Source organism: Bombyx mandarina, chromosome 06, assembly GCF_030267445.1.
Source record: "Bombyx mandarina strain Sakado chromosome 06, ASM3026744v2".
NCBI lineage: Eukaryota > Metazoa > Arthropoda > Insecta > Lepidoptera > Bombycidae > Bombyx > Bombyx mandarina.
This window is the reverse complement of record NC_143213.1, coordinates 7,737,268-7,755,627: the sequence shown is the minus strand read 5'-3', so window position 1 is coordinate 7,755,627 and position 18,360 is coordinate 7,737,268. Positions and strand designations below refer to the sequence as shown.

The 18,360-nt window shown below is 38.6% G+C and overlaps 2 protein-coding genes across 5 annotated transcripts in view; both read left to right on the top strand.

Annotated features, from left to right (window-relative positions):
• Positions 1 to 18,360, top strand: part of unc80 (unc80, NALCN channel complex subunit) — a 61,508-nt gene that overhangs the window by 27,311 nt on the left and 15,837 nt on the right. For all 4 annotated transcript variants that reach the window (XM_089728277.1, XM_089728278.1, XM_089728276.1 and 1 more), the window contains 22 exons: positions 144 to 369; positions 1,051 to 1,237; positions 2,239 to 2,408; positions 2,962 to 3,210; positions 3,920 to 4,049; positions 5,246 to 5,386; positions 5,462 to 5,655; positions 5,969 to 6,114; positions 6,531 to 6,725; positions 8,156 to 8,351; positions 9,489 to 9,707; positions 10,055 to 10,200; positions 10,303 to 10,468; positions 11,065 to 11,226; positions 12,092 to 12,295; positions 12,774 to 12,890; positions 14,056 to 14,190; positions 14,296 to 14,419; positions 15,412 to 15,624; positions 16,102 to 16,286; positions 17,245 to 17,410; positions 18,172 to 18,360. In XM_089728277.1, the coding sequence (XP_089584403.1) occupies positions 144 to 369; positions 1,051 to 1,237; positions 2,239 to 2,408; positions 2,962 to 3,210; positions 3,920 to 4,049; positions 5,246 to 5,386; positions 5,462 to 5,655; positions 5,969 to 6,114; positions 6,531 to 6,725; positions 8,156 to 8,351; positions 9,489 to 9,707; positions 10,055 to 10,200; positions 10,303 to 10,468; positions 11,065 to 11,226; positions 12,092 to 12,295; positions 12,774 to 12,890; positions 14,056 to 14,190; positions 14,296 to 14,419; positions 15,412 to 15,624; positions 16,102 to 16,286; positions 17,245 to 17,410; positions 18,172 to 18,360 (3,860 nt within the window). The remainder of the gene's footprint in view (positions 1 to 143; positions 370 to 1,050; positions 1,238 to 2,238; positions 2,409 to 2,961; positions 3,211 to 3,919; positions 4,050 to 5,245; positions 5,387 to 5,461; positions 5,656 to 5,968; positions 6,115 to 6,530; positions 6,726 to 8,155; positions 8,352 to 9,488; positions 9,708 to 10,054; positions 10,201 to 10,302; positions 10,469 to 11,064; positions 11,227 to 12,091; positions 12,296 to 12,773; positions 12,891 to 14,055; positions 14,191 to 14,295; positions 14,420 to 15,411; positions 15,625 to 16,101; positions 16,287 to 17,244; positions 17,411 to 18,171) is intronic.
• Positions 16,408 to 18,360, top strand: part of Yip1d1 (Yip1 domain-containing 1) — a 46,674-nt gene continuing 44,721 nt past the window's right edge. Inside the window, 1 exon segment of the mRNA XM_089728283.1 lies at positions 16,408 to 16,435. The gene's annotated coding sequence lies outside the window, so the exon portion shown is untranslated.

Genomic DNA, 18,360 nt, shown 5'->3' with positions numbered 1-18,360 from the left:
AGCACCATTAATAATGGATCGGGAGGATCGTGACGTGTTTTGGGTGACGTCGACTGTTTACCATTCGGTCCGCAAGATCGGAAATGAGAATCTATCGCTAAGCTATTATTATACGCCAATCTATTATTTCTTTTGGATTTTAGGATCAACGCTATTCTAAGGTTCCAAGTAATATGGAAACTCCGTTATCAAGTCTGGCCTCGTATGGAAGAAGGAGCGTCCATGACGTTTAAAGTTCCACCGCCGGGCATCGAGTTTACATTGCCTTCGCCGAAGATCGGTATAGAGTCTTTAGCCGTTGTTGACCCACCATGGAGTCCACTCGTCAAAGACAAGGATATGGAGATGACGCTAAATCAAGAGAGACATGTAAATACATTAGAATTTTATGCATATATTTCGGTGTTGGTAAATTAAACTGAAATTTTATGAATACCTATATGTTCCGGTGTTAGTAAACTAAACTTGTTATTTTGTAAGACAAGATATTGTCTGAAAAAAAAAACAATTTAATTTTATTTTGTTCTGTTCACGGCCGGATGTGCTTAGATATACTTGGTATTCAATAGTTATCAGAGTCCATAATACGAATATATTACAGCATGACTGTCGTCAATGGATTGCATGATTAAAGTGGTAGTAGAACATATAGCCCATAGGACTAAGAAGTTTTCGATTGGCTACCGTGTAACGGAAAACGTAGTGAGGGTAGGACGACCACAAGGTGAATCGATGTACTGAAGGTCGTGGGACACCGCTGGATGCAGACAGCTTAGGACCATTCGTTGTGTCAAGCCTTGGAAGAGGTCTATGTCCAGAGGTGGTCCGGAAAAGAGACAGTGAGACTATCGCCATCCACTTTGAGCATGGCAAATCTGCTTCGGAGGCGCTCGGGCGTATGATAACAAATCCCACCCCTTCCTGTTGAGGAACCTGTGCTTGTTTACTTGTTCTGGTGTAGCTGAAAAAGCCTCTGGGCCACCAGCAATCCGTCCGTTCCAAAACAAGTAGTGATACAATAAAAAAAAATCGATGATTTTATTTTGCTAGCGTTCGTTAGTAACAGCAACGAAAACGCGCAAGAAACAACAGACCGAAGCGATGAAACTTGCACTACAGCAACAGAACGACAAGAAACGAGCCGAAAGAGAGAGCTTCCTCATCACCACCATACCCATCACGAGACAGGCCGCCAGGGAACCGGCTCTGGATCACGCGGCTGATGATCATATTGAACGTGAGTCAAATATTAATTATGTATAGTCTACCATAAATAATATGTATTATACTAGTCAAACCCGGTCTATTTTGGTGGCCATTTTTTTATTTGACCTCGATCTGATCGCAAACAAATTTCACATATACCCATCGAATTTTATAAATAAATAGACTAGTCATTTTTAATACGACATTTCTATTCCTTTACTCTGCTATGAAATTTAGATCGAGTCAAACGTTTAATTATATATAGAACAAAAACTAAAAGAAAACTAAGTTTAAGTAACCCAAATACAACAGCTGGAAAAATGAATTCAATTAAAGTCAAATTAAATCCTCTGCATTCAACGGCTCCGATTTGTGATTTGGTCCCATGTTGTTAGGTTTCTTACTCGCGTATATCGAATCGAGGAATAAACCCAATTCTCGGGTATAGTGTGAACTTCACTGTCCGTCAGACGAAGGATGTCCATGTTTTAACATAACATAACATAATTTTGGAATAAGTATTGCTGAGTAGGTACTTAATAAATTTCAAGAAACGTATCGAACGAATGAAGATCCTTGTGTCCATGGATGAGACAGAGAGAGAGAGATATATGGAAGCAGATGTACTAGTGCAAGTGAGACGGACACCAATAATATTTTTTTTTTTTTTTTTAATATATTTTGTACACACAGCTGTTAGAAGAAACACGACAATAAGGATACAGAGCACAAGGGCACTACTTATATCATGTTGAAATCTCTTCCAATAGGCGCGCAAAAGGAAAAAAGAATTTTATTTTCTCTTTTTGAAAAACACTAGTGAAACCCGGTCACTATTGATAATTTCTTTCAATTATTTCTTAACTTGTGCGTCATCTGTCGTACTATATTGTTTAGGTGCTATTCTGAAATGAAAGCTATAACATTGTAAAGTTTGATCTAAATTGGATGGTAATTTTACGTGAAAGAGTAACTAACATTCCGTTCTTATAATTTTTCATATATAATTACACCGGGGTTCCATTCTACCAGCACCAGCCGACGAAGAGATTGTAGAAGGCGTGCGGGGCACTCACCACACTCAAGCGGCGTCAGCTCTGTTCCCTTCTACTCTGTGCTCGGCGGTGGCGGAGATAGTCGCCTTGTTGGACGACGCGGCTGTGTCCAGAGATGGATGTTCCGTATATGAAGTTGCTTATCAGGTACCAGCTTCGGGCACAAATCACATCACAATATTTCCAAATTAACAAAAAAATATAAATAATCAATATTTGATAAACATAGTCCTTTATTCATATATCCCATAGGGTGATATCTTTAATATCTTCGGCCTTTGGTAGATTCGGCCCCTAGCCAGAAAATAAAATATAATTATATGGGATATAATAATATGGTGAGCGTTCGAATGTAGGTACCACTATCTTATCTATGGCTGCAGCATAGCAGCAATGTTTTAATACAAATGAGACTTCAACCTCATGTTTCATTGTGAATTATCATTGAATTATCGAAAATATTCCACACAACTCTAGTAGTAGTTTCCGCTATCTGTCAATAGATGGCGTTGTACTTCTCGAGCGTTCTAGGCGCTTCTAGGTCCTTCGATATTCGTTCGACTATTCGGCGATAGATGGCGTTACTCTTACTGGCGTAACAACAGCACTCACGTTCATAGCTCTGTAGCCGTTTGGTACCCATTTAACACTTTATAAGAACATATTAAGAAGCGACCCCATTTGCTACTCTAATTGGCAGGTGATCTGGTGTTGTCTAGTGGAGGACTCGGCTTTATTCCTCCGTCATGTCCTCGAACGTCTAACGAGAGATCACCAGGACGAGATGTTCAAACTGCTCCGGCACCTGATAAGGTTCATACCGCGCCTGCCGCAACAGGCGGCTTTCGCTCTCTATAACTACATCATTGGTTACGTCATGTTTTACGTGAGGAGTCCGCACGAGGAGGGACAGAGATTGGTCGGTGCCGCACTATCTATATTATGGATGGTAAGTTCTTATTAATATGGAATTCCACATTGCTCTACGATATATCTTTAATAGCAGTACATATAAAGGACTATATGAGTCGTCTATTATCAAAGGTGGCAATCTGTGCATTTGGACAAAAAAATGTTATTGATATGTCAATACAGATTGATTTGAATATAATCGTCTCCTTCAAAGAATACGGTTCAAAACCTGCATTAAATAAAGGTTAATAGTTAACCTGTTATTTATCTAAGATGTCGTTCAGAAGAGTTTTGTGACTGCCAATGGAATACAAAGTCAATAATTCGTTTTTCTGATTTACCAATAATTGTCCAGAAGTCACATTGCCGGCTTTGATAATAGTCGACTCATATGTATCAGCAGCTTTGTTTTTATATGACGAGTTGATGAGATCGGTCCTCATGGCCTGAAGTGGTTACAGGAGTCCATAGACACAAAAAAAGTAAATATTTTCGCCTACCTTGAGATATGAGTTCTAAGTCTTCATTATATAGTACAACGGCTACCCTACTTTAAGAACCGGAATGCATTACTGCCTTGCCGCAGAAATGGGTTTGTCGATCAATAACACTCGCTCTGTCAAAGATTTTGTTTCTGTTGTTTTCTACATTTGACCGTTTGAAATCAACAATTGTATTGAAAAATGCTGATTTGAATAGTTTTATTTTCAACATCTCAACATCTTTTCGTTCAATTATCTTTTCAGGTGGTACACAGCGTGCATGGTATAATGTTTAAGGATTTGAAGCAAATCTTACGTAAAGAACAATGTGACGCATCTATATTGCTAACGGCGAACGTGCCAGCTGCCAAGAAGATTATTGTTCATGGTCCATGTGAGCTTATTGCTTAATATATAAATCACGTGTCACGTTGTTTGTCCGCGATGGACTCCTACTTAACCTATTTTAAACTAAATTTGCACACCGTGTGCAGTTTGATCCAACTTGAAAGATAGGATAGCTTACATCTTAATTTATAGCCGCAATATTATTTTATTGCAAATTATTTGTCTTATTTGACATTCACAATTATATGTTAACTCCAAACGATTTTAACAGACGGCGATATCTGTTGACTGGATTGAGTAAATCATCAATAGATAGCGCTGCTATGTTAAACCTACAAATGTGGCATATAAGCTACAATTTAATAGCGTAACCACCACGTGTTATTGAGGCGAAATTATAAGTGATTATAAGTGATTTATTTCGTAGTAAAATAGCAATACAGTGAAATCCAATTGTTCTTACTTTTTTATTTTTTGGTATTAGCATAGCCGGCCACGTGTTATTTAGAAACAAAAACCTTAGCCACAGCAACGTGTGGCCGGGTCTGCTAGCTACTTATATAAATTCGAAAAAGAAAGAACAAATCTTTCGCATAGCCTAACATAATCATTTTGACATTATCCTCAGAAAATGTTGAATTTTTAACTTTTATTAAAAAGCAAAAATGTACCGTAGCACCTATTTTTTTTTTTATTTTTTTTTTATTGCCTTTTCTAGGCAGACGGGCATACGGCCCACCTGATGGTGAGTGGTTACCGTCGCCCATGGACTTCAGCAATGCCAGGGGCAGAGCCAAGCCGCTGCCTACCGCTTAATACTCTCCACAAGCCTCGTTTGAAGAAGGACATGTCATTGCGCTCGGGAAACACCGTGGAGGGGAGCTCATTCCATAGCCGGATGGTACGTGGCAAAAAAGATATCTGGAAACGCACTGTGGATGATCGCAGTGGCTCCAGGTTGTATGGATGAACTCTACTCCGGTGGCGGGCGGTGCGATGGTAAAAACGAGATGCTGGTATCATCTCGAACAATTCCTCAGAGCACTCCCCATGGAACATACGGTACAAAATACAGAGGGAACCGAAGTCCCTCCGCAGACCCAGAGGCTCCAAACGATATCCTATCCTATACAGATATAAAAATTTCATAACACGATCCTTTGCTGCTTCAAATTTATTTTATATGAACATTTTACAGATACAAAAAGACACTTTAAATGTTCAATAATTTAAACATTACAGCTGATAACGAAGGAAGCATCCCATCACAATTTCCTGTCCAAGAGGATACAGTCTTTGCTCAAATATTGAAAGAATCCTTAGACTTCTTCAGTATACCAGAAAAATTGCACAAGGAACACTTTCTTGTCGATTTCAAAACGCGTAAGTGTTTTACACGTATCATAAGATACAATATTAAAACAACGACATAATTCATACATTGAACATCTATTTTAGGTCAAATCCACAACCCTCAGAACTACGTGCGTGATCACTATTTCTTCAAACGTTCGCAATATCCTCAGCTAGGTCTAGTCCACATGGAACCCGAGGAGGCGTTCAACAAACTGCAACAGCAAGAATTGCTTCTCAAGTTCATAGAAATAGGAAAAGTTTTGCTCACTTGGGCGATTCTCAAAAATGTTGATATGGTATGTAAAACCATTGAACTATGTGCTAGAATCGATCGACTCTCCCATCAATTCATTTTCCTGCGGTTTTTTTTTTGTTTTTTTTTAATAAAGATATAAAGTTTCGTAAATTATTTATAAGAGATAATTTACGTCCAACACAACAAAAAAAAAAAAAATTCATTGAAATTTATTGGCCCATTGATTACATGGTTTCTCACCCCTATGCTAGAATGTTTTAATTCTAAAAATCAATATATAATGCAACCATGTCTGAATAAATTTAATATCAGGCAAAGCTTCTCCAAAACCAAATCTCTGCAAATTTTCACAGGTGGTACAGAGGGTGGTATTCTTGCACGACGAACTTATGAAACTACCCTCGTTTCCTCGCAAAGCACTCGAAGCCGATCTAACGTTGTACAGTCGGGGACACCTTGGCACCACTTTATTGGGACTCGATGTATTACACAAATTTATGTTAGTATAATATTAATTAAATCAGTAATAAAGCTTAATTTTTTTAAGTGGTCATTCAATTAAAAGTTTTAGTAATTTTATTTTTAGAAAACATAGAAATTTTATTTTTCGTATAGATGGGCTGGCAAGTTCACAGCACTTTGCCGATGTTTATTAATTACAAAAACAGACCTCTATATCTGAAGACATGAACTCAAAGGGACACTATCCCACTGTCCTGTTTCTCACCTTATCGGGATTTTTCAAATATATTTTTAATAAATCACGTTGTTCATTCGTTGTAGGTATGGGCCATATGAAGTTATACAATAAATAAATACAAAACAGTACCTCCCAAGATCGAAGTATAGCAAAACCAAACTACCAAGGACACATTATCTTCAAAATATTAATTTAAATTATCATTTTGTTATTAGGTGGGTTCGTTTGATCGCACGCATGTTCGAAGCGATGGCCGGAAACTTCACGTCTTCACGCGACATACATTTGTTTTTGAACGTATTGAACGGTGCATTAATGCTTCACAGTGAAGACGCATTAATATTAAGATACGTTATTGCTACGTACGTAAACGCTGCATCGAACTTCAAAAGTATATTCTCAACAAATGGGTAAGTTCCCGATATCTATTTACACCATTGTGTAACCATGCTGTACTTTTATTTGTTTTTCAGATGTATGACCTACATATTATGTCAACTTCCTTGTGATTAATAGGGCTGAGTGGGTATTAGTTTGGTGCAAGGATATGATTAAAAAAGATTGTGTGAAGGTAATAGCGCCACGACTATTGAGCCCCTAGGTCGCGCACTTAGACGGTGCCTTCAACCCCATTGCTCTATCGCAAGACGCGTGTATAGAAGCTTCCAGGTCATTTCAACTTGCAACCCTCGCCAGTCCCAATCCTGACACATAGAAATAACCTTTTTAGATCCACCCTCGGAGCTTTTAGACTTTACAAGCACCGGTCACCGTTCTGGTTTGAGTTCAACGTGCAACCTAATACAACCCACTGGTTTTCTCGTCGGATCTTTTTAGTGAGTCGTGATTCCGATCCGATGATAGATTCAGCGAAAAACTGCACTTGCTAGGGCAGATGTTACCAAATTATTTTAAACTGAGCCCCTTGAGCGCGCTCACCAGTCAGGGTACAACCAGAGTAACCCATCCAGGCTACTGGCAAATATACTCGGATATATTTGCCAGTAGCCTGGACGGGTTATATACTACTGGCAATACTCGGATCGTTTGGAGCCTTTAGGTCTGCGGAGGGACTTCGGTTCCCTCTGTATTTTGTACCGTTTGTTCCATGGGGAGTGCTCTGAGGAATTGTTCGAGATGATACCAGCATCTCGTTTTTACCATCGCACCGCCCGCCACCGGAGTAGAGTTCATCCATACTACCTGGAGCCCCTGCGGTCATCCACAGTGCGTTTCCAGAGATCTTTTTTGCCACGTACCATCCGGCTATGGAATGAGCTCCCCTCCACGGTGTTTCCCGAGCGCTATGACATGTCCTTCTTCAAACGAGGCTTGTGGAGAGTATTAAGCGGTAGGCAGCGGCTTGGCTCTGCCCCTGGCATTGCTGAAGTCCATGGGCGACGGTAACCACTCACCATCAGGTGGGCCGTATGGCCGTCTGCCTACAAAGGTAATAAAAAAAAAAAAAAAAACTATATAATTAGAGACGAACCGAAACACTTAAGGAGCTATGACTCTTACGATATCCCAATCCCGAACCACGGCTCTATAGTGATGGGTTGGTGCGGAGGAAGAAGAGTGCTCGCTTGCACACCCCAGACCCTGCTTCCCCAAGAATGCATTCGTAGAAATGGAGTATCGCTCGTTACCACTCTGTACCGAATTGTACGACAACAGTTGCATCAAGTGGATGAATGTGAGGCGTCTACAGTCGCCATTCACCCATTGCCTGAAAACCAAGCGAATGGCCTAGACAATTCACTGATCAGCCTAAGAATGGCCCTATTTCCTAGATTATGCTTCAAGGAAATACTAAAACTATTTTTGTTTTCATTTTCAGGTATTTACTGATCATGCCAACACTACTTCAAATCTATTCAAATTTTCAAACAAACAAACTTGTAACAACTACAATTGAGTACGCAGTAAAACAATTTTACTTATTGAATAGAAAACCATTTATACTCCAAATGTTCGGCTCAGTGTCGGCCATATTGGATACTGATGAAGAATCTATTTATGGGGACGCAAGTAAAGTAAGCTAAATACAATACTGTAAATAAAAATCAATTGACACAAATCATCATCATCATCATCATTTCAGCCTATCGCCGTCCACTGCTGAACATAGGCCTCTCCAATAGATTTCCAGTGCGACCGGTCCATTGCCACCTGCATCCAAATATGACACAAATATGACGTAGAATCACTTGAGAAAATTTCGATCAATTTGATTGATTTTTTCGTTATAAGATTTTTTTTTAAAACCGCATTCAAATTTTCGATAGTCACAACAAAGCATGATCGGGTTTCGTTAGTTATAAAGTTTAAAAAAACTCACAAAATATAGTAGTTCATTGTTTTTGAGAAACTTCTATACATTTTGCCTCATGATTTGTTTTAGTAAAACTAAACACATAAACGGTAATTTACATGAAGCAATTTATATTATTTTAACCAAATAAAATAAAGTTAAAACGTATCAAATTGTTATACTGACTTATGAGGTCATGTCTTTCAAAAGTTTATTTTGGGTATTTTATAATTTAATAACTCAGAAATATAGGTGTTTTGAAATCACTTTCCCGGTGGTTTAATTTTTAAAATATAAAATTTGCTGCCCTTTCTTCATTAGTGTTAGATTCGAATCAGTCATGGGAAATAAAATGCTAATATTTTATCCGTTATTAACTATAGTAATGTTACAGTATGTTCATAAAGTAGCGAAATTAAAATGTTATGATTCGCTTAATGTAACAATTATGCATTTCTGTTAAATGCTCCAAAATGTTTTTTTTTTTTTATTACCAACGAAACAAAACGTGCTTTGATCTTAACTTGTGTCTGTAGCTGATGGACTCGACATAAAATTCCACAGAGTAATTTCAAAAGTGAATAAAAATCCCTATTGAGTTTCTTTCCTTTTAAAAGTATATTTAAAATTTGATATTAAACAATAAACTTAAACGGTATGGAGTTTGCACATCATTTCAAAGATGCTGCCTATTATTGCTCATTAATTCATCATGGAAGTAGTTTATAAACACCATGATAGGTACAGTGTATAGAAAAAATGGATATTTGGTACGGTACAGTCAGCTGATCACACTAAGCCCTTTCAATTATGAGCCCACAAAGAGTTCTCCAATAAAACAATTGTTTCATTTTCTCAGGTGCAGTCCAGTTGTTTGTTCAACTTGCTTCTCAGCTTAGAAACGCCGTCCCCGGATCCACTACACATAGCCGAACTAATCAAAGAGGACAAACCTTTAAAGCCGATAGATTTTTGCTACCGTGACGAAGAGGAGATGGTCAACGTACTGGACTGCATCAGTTTGTGTGTGATGGTCGTATCATATTCAGCCGAGAGTTTCAGAGGGTATCAAATGTTGGTAAGTCTAACCTTGAACCCTAATTGCATAGAATATAACAATAAGGCCAGTTTAGACTAAACAACCGAACTTGATTCAATTTAGCTAAACTCTACTGGTGCGCTAAAAGTCCACTATCCACAATAGTTTTACAAATATTATATAAAATTTGATTGAAAAAAAAAATTGTCGATAATAAAATTAAATCATAGTCAATTCAGAACAAAACGTCAAGTACGGAACAATTGATCTGGGAACCATACATCACTCAGTCCATGTTCGTGTCGTCGTATTTTAAACAGGCTGTGTTAATACAATAGATAACCAAACAAAAAAACTATTGTAATAATATTCATTATTTTTATTAGATAATACTGGAAGCAATATTGCCTTGCTACGTCAAGCAAATAGAGTCTCCCACTTATAACAGAGAAGGTAAAACGGAGAAAGAGATTATTCAACAGCTCGCCATTGCCATTAAAACTCTGGTCAATAACTGCGAGGGATTATCCAAGTAAGATTAATAATTACAACAAATATGAAATTTAAAAATAAATCAAATCGAAGTCTTGTAAAACAATAATTATGATCTATTGTTTATATTTTTGATCCAAAGATCGTACAATGGGCCGTATCGGACATCGCCCGAGCATAAGGGTTCGTCCCAGAGAGCCGGTCAACGGACCACGGCGGCCACGATCATAGCTTTTGAGGAATCGCATTCAAAATTCGACAACTCTAAGCTGCCAGTGCAAGAATATACTGGTACCGAAGACTCGGAAGTAAGTATAGCTGCTTAGTACGATTTTGGACAAATAAGAAATGGTTATTTAATTCGCTTAGACGTCCAAAAGGTCTTGAATGCAGTCTTAACGGGTGTATATTACATATATTATTAGAATATAATTAATTTTACTTATAATTTAATTACATTCTCTTTTTATTAGTTTATGCTGTATTTACTGAACTAGCATTTCATTAAGCAATTGCTTATTTAACGGCCAACACGAACGTAATATATTTGTGACTGTATGATTACCATAACTATAGACATATTATCACATGAAAAATATCGTGTGAAATACCGCATGACAAAATGATCATGACCACAACTAGAGCCGTCAAATTTAAATTTAAACTTATTTGATTAGTCTTATTTGGAGAATCCCATATTTTTATGGATCTAAGCTTGGGTTCTAATGAGACTAAGTGCAATTTTATTATAAAGATAATTACATGCCTTCATGCTTATACTAAATGTCGCTACGGCACTTAGTATTAGTTTTTTTTATACACAATTAATAACCCTCCCTGAAGATCACCATTAACATTCTCCATGTCAAACAGGCAATGACTAAAAAGATTGTCTATTTGGCAGCTGGTACGCGCAGAATACCGTCGTCCTAGAGACGTTCTGTTGTCGTTGGTCGGCAACTTCATAGGGCACGCCACCGCGCGGCTCATTGAACTGAACGGGTCCAAGGGCAGCGGCGGCAGCGAGGGCAAACCCGTCGAACTCTTGGACTGCAAGTCACACGCTGTAAGACGTAATAGAGTTAAATAATTTAAGAGTCGTCATCAGTGACGTCAAGTAAGAAACAAATATAGAGGAAGTTTTTTCAGTCGCCTAATAAAGTGCGGTGTGCTTAAAGTCATTCGTAGAGATAGAGATGAGATATTCTGTCCCTCTTCCGCAAATCGAATGCTGGAAGTTTTGGTATGACGCGCGGGAACATTGTCGCTCTTATCCAATATAAAGCGTACTCTGTCTAGCTAATAAAATAAAAACACTTTTAACTTATATCTGAATTATGTTTACGATCGCTTGTATTTATCGCTAGCTTTGATGAATGAAAAAAATGTGTATTATAAATACGTACTAAAATTAGTCAATTTTAACCGCCTTCAAAAAAGGAGGAGGTTCTCAATTCGACTGTATGTTTTTTTTGTTACCTCATAATTTTTGACTAGGTGAATCGATTTTGATGATTCTTTTTTTTATTAGAAAGCTGACGCTTCCCGTGTGGTCCCATTTCAATTTAGTCCAGTTCTGATAATGATGAAATGATGATGATGAAAACCATATAAGTCTTAAATTAGTATTTAGTACGTGCGCGACAAATATATGAATAACTCAATATCACGCTAACCGATTTCGATGATTATTGTTTTTAAGTTTTTTGTTTTGGAAGATCTTTTTTTTTCTATTTGAAGTCGGTTTTTGTTAAAGCATCACTACCTACGATTATTGCTAAATTAAAATGTATTATGTAACCTATCGACGTGTTTTACCACCAGCAATAAGGCAAGCTGAGTTATTTTTCAAGTGAAACCCATAGTATTCCGTGGTATGTGGAAAATAGCTCGCTCCTATTAAATTGTGCTTTGGTGTTGTACTATTCCAGCGTTTAGCCGAGATAGCCCACTCCCTGCTGAAGGTGTCGCCGTACGACCCCGAGTCGATGGGCTGCCGCGGGCTGCAGCGGTACATGATGGACGTGCTGCCCGCCGCCGACTGGGAGAACGACGCGCTGCGGCCCGCGCTCAACATGATCCTGCGCCGGCTCGATAAAGTCTTCCTGAAGATCGCCAAAAAACCGAGCATACGGGTGAGACGAAAGTTATTTAAAAAAAGGAAATCGCTCACTAAAACATCATTTAAAATGGATTTAAAAAAAAACTTGCAATTACAAAAACAAACATATTTTTTTAATTGCTATTTCTTATTGTATGGGTCGGTAGACGAGTTCACAGCCCACCTGGTGTAAAATGGTTACCGGAGCTTGTAGACATCTCCAACTGTGGCACCACCTTGATTGGCTGAATACAGTAAGATTGTGGTCCTTGCTTACACCTTCCATGATGGCTAAATTATACTCTTGCGGGTTTGATTTTTATTACACGATGTTATTCCTTCACCGTGGAAGTCAATCGTGAACATTTGTTGAGTACGTATTTCATTAAAAAAATTGGTGCGGGATTCGATACCACCGGTGCAACGCCACACAGGAATTCACCAGACGTCTTATCCTTTAAGCCACGACGACTTTAGTTATATTAAAATATAAACCTTTTTTTTATTTCCAGAGGAATACAGCATGGGATTCAGCAGCGACATTACTGAAAGGCGTGTACGAAACGATGACGCGATGCACGTACATAATGCAGTGGCCACAAGTGAAGACTCTGCTCAATACGATCCAAGTACGTTAGCGTACTAAACACTATCTACAGTGTGTCATAAGCTCTATATCTTAATTAATAAAAAATATTTAGTCCAAGGGTTCCTGAAAACAAAACAAGTTTTTTTTTTTTAATGGATTTTATTACCTTGTAACTAAGACCTTTAAGGTCAAGTCTTATTTTAATTTTAATGAAAACTTTTTTATATGTAAAATGATATTATGAAATGAAACGAAATGGAACTAAATGGTATGATATGATCTGAAATATAATCTCAATAAAATGATGGTCATTTACTGAGAATTTTTCAGTGGACTTTTTGGAGAATCCCGAGAAGCTATCTTCAGCGGCTTTGTTTCATTCTCCCACATTTGTGCACTTTCACAGATAATAAAAAGTTTATATACCACCGTTATAAGACATTTAAACCTGAAGAAACACTAAATAGACAAAATAAAACAAATCACACAACTTCACTCCCCGCGTTCCCGCCAAAAAGTTAAAACATGCTTAAACATGTTTAAACAACGTGTATGATACATTATTTGAAAAAAACTAATAGTATTAGTACAGTTATCAACAAAATGTTTATGATATTCCACATTTCGTTCTTTGGTTTTAGTTAAACGATGTTTCTGTATACCATACATGTGTGAAAAGTAATGTTATAAATCAGAAAGATTCATTATAATAAGTTCCGGTTTTTTGGTGCCGGGGTCACACAGTTGAACGGTCCACGGTAATGTCGATGTGGCGAGTAGACATCCCAGAACACAAAATATTTGACAGATGCCTGAATCTCGCTTACGACATATTCAAGATAATCTTACATATGTACAAGTTCCGTAGAACAACATTTGAACCGTCGGTCTAACGAGTAATATCACCCGCTCGGTGGAAGATCTTCCCTTTATCGTATTCCCTTTATCGTTTACGACGACAACTGACGTTAAGATTGCACCAAACACGTGCAATCCCGTCGCGTTCACGAAACACAATGACAAATTTAATGCAATGTACCAACGAATGTCGCCATCAAATTTGCCGCTTATGCCAATTACGGCCATGTGAATGCCGTTGTTAGATTATCGCAATGAATCGTGGTTACAACTATGACTAACGCTCATCGTCGCTATAACGTGTGGTCCCCCATAAGGCCGTTCTTTAGCTTCCTGTCCTTCTACAGGCGTTGATAGTGTCGGATAACAACAGCGGCGAGAACTTGTCTTCCGCGACTGCCGCGCTGATGTCTCAGCCGCCACCTCCACACTTTTGCAGCACCGTCGTCCGACTAATTGCACTGCAAGTCATTAACACCGGGGTAAACATTAATTGGACATAACTGTTTTTTTTAAAGACTACTTTAACTTTTATTTTTAATTAAATTCTAAATTTAAGTTATTCGATTTTGAGTCTTATGTTCCAGGATAGCTACTCGTTAGAACAAATGTGTGGTGGCAGCGCGATATTTCCTACAGCCGAGAAAACGGAGAATATGCTTATGAATCTATTCATGCCTCTGTGCTTAAGAGTCGGCAGTGGGAGAAAAGGTAAGATACAAATGAAAAAGTCATCATCTAATAGACAATACTATTCCACTAATTTCCGGAGCAAATAGAGGGCGGTTGAGGTCACTTACGAAGTCGAGACTTTGGCAACGACTTAATACAAGGTTTGAGGTGGTAAACGGCGCAATTAAGAACTGTGAGGCGGTAAATTATGTTTATTTATTTAGTTTTTGAATATTTTTTTACGATACCCTTGTTTATATAATTTTTCAGACTGACATTTTGTTCTATGACGGCGACCGCACATACTTGTGCATTTATACTATATGATTTATACACATGATCATGTTTGCCTTCCGACTTTAATGTTTTATGAAGAAAAAAGAACTCTCTTTGTCTCCGCCTTATCTCACTAGGTGGGGTTGGCACAGCGAATTTTTCTAATCCATTCTCTTCTATCAGCCGTCATCTCAACATTCACTCCTCTCTCTTTCTCATATCGTCATTCACACATCCCATCCATGTCTTCTTCGGTCGATGCTAATTACTGGTGCTAATTAGTTTTCGCACTTAATCTGATAGACATGAATATTTATGAAAATAATAAATAGTAGTTTAAAAAAACTAACAAAACACGCTTTTATAGAAATTCCAACTACCCAACAACTAATCCAACACCCCATGCTTTTTTTTACAATAAAATCATTTTTTTTACACTATTTTTAATTCAAATTTATTAAAATTTATCTTCTATTTTTTAGTTGTATTTTCTAAAAAAGCGTATTTTGTTAGTTTTTTAAACTATTATTGATATTTCATTTTTTTTACTTTTTTTTTCAATTTTTATTTTTATTTTGTATTGTCATCGGTCCTTAATAAGTATACCAAATTTCGAGTTAATCCGACGTTTTGAAGGGGATCAAAATCATGTTCAAAGATTCCGTTACAAACATACATTCGTCTGAAGCTAATAACAGCGTATTAAAAACGCCAAAACAAAAAGGTCGCTATTCTTGTTGTGTATTTGAATGCAGACGTTCCCCCGCTGCGGCAGTCGGACGTGAGCTACCTGGTGTCGGTGGTGCTGAACGCGCTGTGCCCGCCGGCGCCGCCCGGGCAGCTCGCGGCCGTCAACGCCAAACTGAACGCGTCCGACGCGCGCGTCAACTCGCTCACCTTCACCGGTAGCAGGGACACCAGAAACACAACCCGGCTGTCGAACCAACTCTACCGGATCGCGTTCCTAGGTAACCTGGCCGCCTTTGTATTTCGGGCCTAGTTATCCAATAGCTCATTTTGCAAAACCATCAATCTCAGAATCGATCGTTGCTTCCCAAACTTCGTTTAAAAAACGTTATAATGTTTTTGTACAGCGCGATCTTACATTTAGATATTAACATCTATATCATTACGTCAATCTTATTCGAAAAAAATAAAAACTTTTGTACTGGTGGTAGGACCTCTTGTGAATTCGCACTGGTAGGTACAATACCACCCTGCCTATTTCTACCGTGAAGCTGTAATGCGTGTCGGTTTGAAGGGTGGGGCAACCTTTGTAACCATACTAAGATCTTGGAACTGATATCTCAAGGTGGATGGGTATACCTTTAATAGCAGATGAGCCGTGAGCTCGTCCACAAACAAAAGCAATCGCCATCAAATCGATCGCTCTGCTTAACTACAAAATAAAAAAATAAAAAAATTAGACTCCTCAATTACTCCAGCGTTGAAGGTCCTGTGCGCGTGCTTCACGAGCGAGCTGTGCTCGGAGTGGGGCAGGATAGCGCGCGCCATGCGGGAGCTCGGCCGCCGGAACGAGGCAGCGCATCACTTGTGGGACTTCCTCGAGCACGTGGTCACCTACCGCACGCCGCTCTACATACTGCTACAGCCCTTCATCGTGCACAAAGTCAGTTCCGATTACCGCAATAAAAAATAAAATTAAAACACGAGTGGACGAAGGGGATATGATACAATTTGTTAATTTTGAGAAAAGAAGAAAAGGGAGAAAAAAGATAAGGGCTAACAAACTTTTGTTACTTATTTTTGAAATATTATGCATTAGTGGCTGTTATCTATATATTAATACGTGAAGCAAAAACTTTGTAGCACTTTTTGCGAAATCTATCTTTAATTATGTTTATATTTGAGCGCGTCGAGTAGCTTCTGTTATCCCGTTGACTGCCAGCAGGTCACCGATACCATACGTGGCACACTGAAGTAATCGTCGATTTCTAGTACTAATCGCCTGGATTGCCGAACATCGACTTTTTTTATTTTTAAATCTATGTTTTAGTCTTTTAGGTGTCTCAAAAATAGGTTCATTTTCAGTATTTTCAAATTCTTCTTTCCCAGAATTTGTACTAGATACTCTGGCGCTTTAGTAAAAACATCGTAAAGAGACATAATTACTTAAGCGCGCCACGTAGGGCACCGGTGACCTACACGGCAGTCAAGGAGGATAACAGAAGCTACTCGGCGCGTTCAAATATAAACATAATTAAGGATGGATTTAAGTTATTGAACGCATTAATTATTGAATATCGAATATAGAATTGACTATATCGATAGAGTATAGAATTGAATATAGAATTGACATTGAATATAGAATTATTGAATACTAGCGACCCGCCCTAGCTTCGCTTCGGAAACAGTAATTTATTATTGATTTTTCCACTATTTAATGGATGCTATTATACATATGAACCTTCCTCTTCAATCACTCTATCTATTAAAAAAAATCGCATCAAAATCCGTTGCGTAGTTTTAAAGATTTAAGCATACACAGGGACAGAGAAAGCGACTTTGTTTTATACTATGTAGTGATAAAATATTGAACGCACGTCGTGTGTGACTTGTCGGTACAGTTGTCCCAGCCGCCGATCGGCGACAACGAGCGTCACATGCAGTTCGTGGTCCGCGAGCGCGTCCGCGGCCTGAAGCTGCCCGCGGCCCGCGCGCGCGGCGCCCTACTCGCGGAACTCGCACGGGAACTCCGCAACATGAGAGAGACACACGACCAATATAAATTCGGTAACAACACATGCCAAATTTCATTCCGTATACAGGTCGTAATTAAATTGTTCTCGAAAGCGAAAACAAACGGTAGTAGGTGATTCCTTTACCTGCCTTCGCGTTACATTGCTAGTTCGAGTTTCATTGCGGATTCTTAAAGTTTCAATTCCGTAAAAAATCATTTCTCCCTAAAGTGCTCAGTTTAGTAAACAGATAGTATTTCCTGTTTATATCACGATAATAGTATATTTTCGATTTAGTCCAGTGCAAACAACTACAGGAGTCACAACATCTAAAAAAGCTATATATACTCGTAAACCTAAATACACTTCAATTTTATTTATTTGCATAAATCAATATTAGAAGCACGCGGTTAGATATTCACGATTACAACTTATAAATTGTATTTAGTTCTAAAGTACACTGATTTCGTATAAAAGGGACTTTTGCAGAAAATATATCTAACCTTGTATTTCTGTTAATAGGACATGCATTCTGTTAATAGGGCCCTGCCTATTTTCCGCCGTGAAGCAGTAATACGTTTCGGTTTGAAGGGTGGGGTAGCCGTTGTAACTATACTTGAGACCTTATCTCAAGGTGGGTGGCGCATTTACGTTGTAGATGTCTATGGGCTCCAGTGACCACTTAACACCAGGTGGGCTGCGAGCTCGTCCTCCCATCTAAGCAATAAATAAAAAAAGCACCACGCAATCAACGCTGAAATACTCTCTTCTAATATACTCAGATAGCAGACTAGAATAATCAACTATTTCGCCCAGAACAAATAGCCGAAAATCTTGGACAAGCGGGGGGTAAGCGCGCGTCTGAAGTGTTCCCGCGGCCTCCAAACATGTCGGACAAACATCAACAGCACCGGCCTTCGTTGATCTCCATGCTGGTGGGGCGGACCGGCGCGAGCATCCCGCGCACCCCCGACCATCCCTCGGCACCCCTATCTGCCCAGAGAG